The sequence below is a fragment of the Myotis davidii genome, unplaced genomic scaffold (genome assembly GCF_000327345.1).
Source record: "Myotis davidii unplaced genomic scaffold, ASM32734v1 scaffold2215, whole genome shotgun sequence".
NCBI lineage: Eukaryota > Metazoa > Chordata > Mammalia > Chiroptera > Vespertilionidae > Myotis > Myotis davidii.
Window position 1 is genome coordinate 31,919 of NW_006286783.1, and position 3,125 is coordinate 35,043.

The 3,125-nt window shown below is 54.1% G+C and overlaps 1 protein-coding gene across 1 annotated transcript in view; it reads left to right on the forward strand.

The window, feature by feature from the left end:
- The window catches only part of LOC107182270, a 6,999-nt gene extending 4,000 nt beyond the window's left edge, over positions 1 to 2,999 (forward strand). The window contains 5 exon segments of the mRNA XM_015560610.1: positions 6 to 1,514; positions 1,516 to 1,645; positions 1,648 to 2,007; positions 2,010 to 2,829; positions 2,831 to 2,999. Coding sequence (XP_015416096.1) covers positions 6 to 1,514; positions 1,516 to 1,645; positions 1,648 to 2,007; positions 2,010 to 2,829; positions 2,831 to 2,999 — 2,988 coding nt within the window.
- Positions 3,000 to 3,125: the final 126 nt, after the last annotated feature.

Sequence of the window (3,125 nt, forward strand, 5' to 3'; positions counted from 1 at the left end):
CTGAATGCCCAGAGCCTCTGCTCGGCCGCAACCTGCTTCAAAAGTTAAAGGCCACCATTTCCTTCACGAACGAAGGGCCAGAGGTTCGGACTGGGGAGGAGAGGATTCTAGTCACTTTCCCCTTGGAGGAAGAGTACTGGCTTCATGCCAGCCCATCTACCAACCCTGAGTCAGACCTCCTATCTCTATGGAAGGAGGAGATTCCTGAAGTTTGGGCTGAAACAAACCCGCCAGGACTTGCAAGGCACAGACCCCCAATTGTGGTTCAGCTGCTGAGCACAGCACTCCCAGTCCGGGTCCGTCAGTACCAGAGTAGCAGCAAAGCCCGGGCAGGAATTGCCAAACACATTCAGAGACTGAAAGAAGCAGGGATACTAACCCCTTGTCGGTCCGCCTGGAACACCCCCCTCCCTCCAGTCCAGAAACCTGGGACCACCGACTTCAGGCCCGTGCAGGATCTCTGAGAGGTGAACAAAAGAGTAGAGACTATTCACCCCATGGTCCCAAACCCATATACTCTACTCAGCCTCCTGAGCCCTGATCAAAAGTTCTACTCGGTTCTAGACTTGAAAGATGCTTTTTTCTGTCTGCCTCTGGCCCCTCAGAGCCAACCTATCTTTGCCTTTGAGTAGATAGACCGAGAGAAGGGAGAATCAGGACAGTTAACATGGACCCGGCTTCCCCAGGGTTTCAAGAACTCTCCCACCGTTTTTGATGAGGCCCTCAGCCAGGACCTCCAGGGCTTCCGCATGGACCACCCCGAAGTCACCCTCCTCCATGTGGACGACCTCCTCCTCGCCACTACTACTTGGGTGGAGTGCCAGGCAGCCACTAGAGACCTCCTAAGAACCTTAGGGCAGCTGGGATACCGAGTCTCGGCGAAGAAGGCTCAGCTGTGCCTAGCTGAAGTCACCTACCTCGGGTACCGACTGAAAGGGGGAGAAAGGACTTTATCTGACAGCAGGATACAAGCCATCTTGCAGATCCCAACACCGACTACCAAGAGGCAAGTACGGGAGTTCCTGGGGGCGGTGGGATACTGCCGGCTCTGGATCCCTGGATTTGCAGAAATTGCCAAGCCCCTGTACTCGGCCACAGGAGGATCAGATCCTGCCCTCCGATGGGAAGTGGAGGAGGAGGAGGCCTTCCAGAAGCTGAAGACTGCTTTGGTGAGTGCCCCAGCCCTGGCCCTCCCCGACCTGGAAAAGCCCTTCCATCTGTTTGTAGCTGAAGCTCGAGGGATAGCCAAGGGGGTGCTGACCCAGACCTTAGGTCCCTGGAGGAGACCTGTGGCATACCTGTCTAAACGACTGGACCCCGTGGCCGCGGGATGGCCAGGATGCCTCCGAGCGGTGGCAGCGACCGCCCTCTTGGTAACAGAAGCCTCTAAACTCTCATTTGGGCAGAATCTCCAGATCACAGCCCCTCACAACGTTGAGCAGCTGTTGCGGGCACCCCCGGACAGGTGGCTGTCAAATGCTCAAGTGACTCAATACCAGGTCTTACTCTTAGACCCCACAAAGGATAAGTTTTCTACAGACAGCTGCACTGAACCCGGCCACCCTGCTTCCCGACCCGGGGGAAGGCACCCCAATACATGACTGTAGTGAAATCCTTACCTCTTTAACTTCATTGAGGGCGGATCTTCAGACATCCCTATCCCCGAGGCGGAGGCCACCCTCTTCACTGATGGAAGCTGCTTCGTAGAGGGGGGCACTCAGTATGCAGGGGCCACGGTAGTGACCCTAGAAGATGTCATCTGGGCACAAGCCCTGGGACACGGCACCTCAACTCAAAAGGCAGAACTAATTGCCCTGACTCAAACCCTCAGGTGGATCAAGGGGGAGAAGGTTAATATCTACACTGACAATAGATATGCCTTCACCACTGTCCATGTGCACGGTGCCCTATACCAGGAGCGAGGCTTACTCACGGCCGGAGGGAAGGACATTAAAAACTCGCAAGAAATCCTGAGTCTCCTATCCGCCATATGGGGGCCCGAGAAGGTGGCATTCACTACAAAGGGCATCAGAGGGGAGAGACTGACATAGCAAGGGGAAACCAGTTAGCAGACCAGGCCGCCAGAACAGCAGCCAGGGGTGACATCCGGCCCCTTGAAATCCTGGTAACTCAGATAACTGACCCAAATCTCCTCAACTCCAAGGAAGAAGAGGAGGGGGGGCAAAAACTGCAGGGGCAGAGGAACTCAGGTGGGTGGATCCAGCTGACCGATGGAAGAATCCTCCTACACCAAGCCCTAGGAAGACAGGTGGTGGAACAGACGCATCAGGCCACACACTTGGGTGAAGTCAAATTAGCTGAACTCCTAAAGAAGAAATACCTAGTTAAAGGACTAGACCAGTTAACTCGAGATATAGCCAGAAGATGTCGCGCCTGTGCATTAGTCAACCCCAATCCAGTGCCAGTGAAGGAACCAGGAACCCGGTTCAGAGGCAGCACCCCCGGTGAGCACTGGGAAGTGGACTTCACTGAACTGCCCCCGGCACGGGGAGGATACAGGTATCTCCTTGTGTTTGTGGACACTTTCTCCGGGTGGCCAGAAGCATTCGCCATGAAGAGAGAGACTGCCCAGGTAGTAGTAAAACAATTGGTTTTTGAAATTCTGCCCCGATTCAGCTTACCTGTCTACATGGGGTCTGACAATGGGCCAGCGTTCATCGCCAAGGTCACCAAACAATTGGCAACTACCCTAAAAATTAAGTGGAAACTCCACTGTGTCTATCGGCCACAGAGTTCAGAGCAGGTAGAGAGGATGAATAGGACGATAAAAGAAACCTTAACTAAGTTAAAACTAGAAACTGGGGGAGATTTGTGTGAGCCTACTCCCTTTTGCCCTACTGAGGGCTCGATGTACCCCCTACCTTGAGAAGCTCACTCCTTATGAAATTATGTTTGGGAGACCGCCTCCCCTTCTCCCCCGCGTGGGGGAAGAACACATGGGGGGAATAACTAACAGAAACCTCCTTAAGTCTCTATAGGCATTACAACAGACCAGAGAGGAAGTCCACCGGCTAGTCCGCCAGCCAACACCAGAGGCGAGCGCACTACCTAGACCTCTGCTGGCACAGCCTGGAAGCTTGGTTTGGATTAAAAGGAAAAAGCAT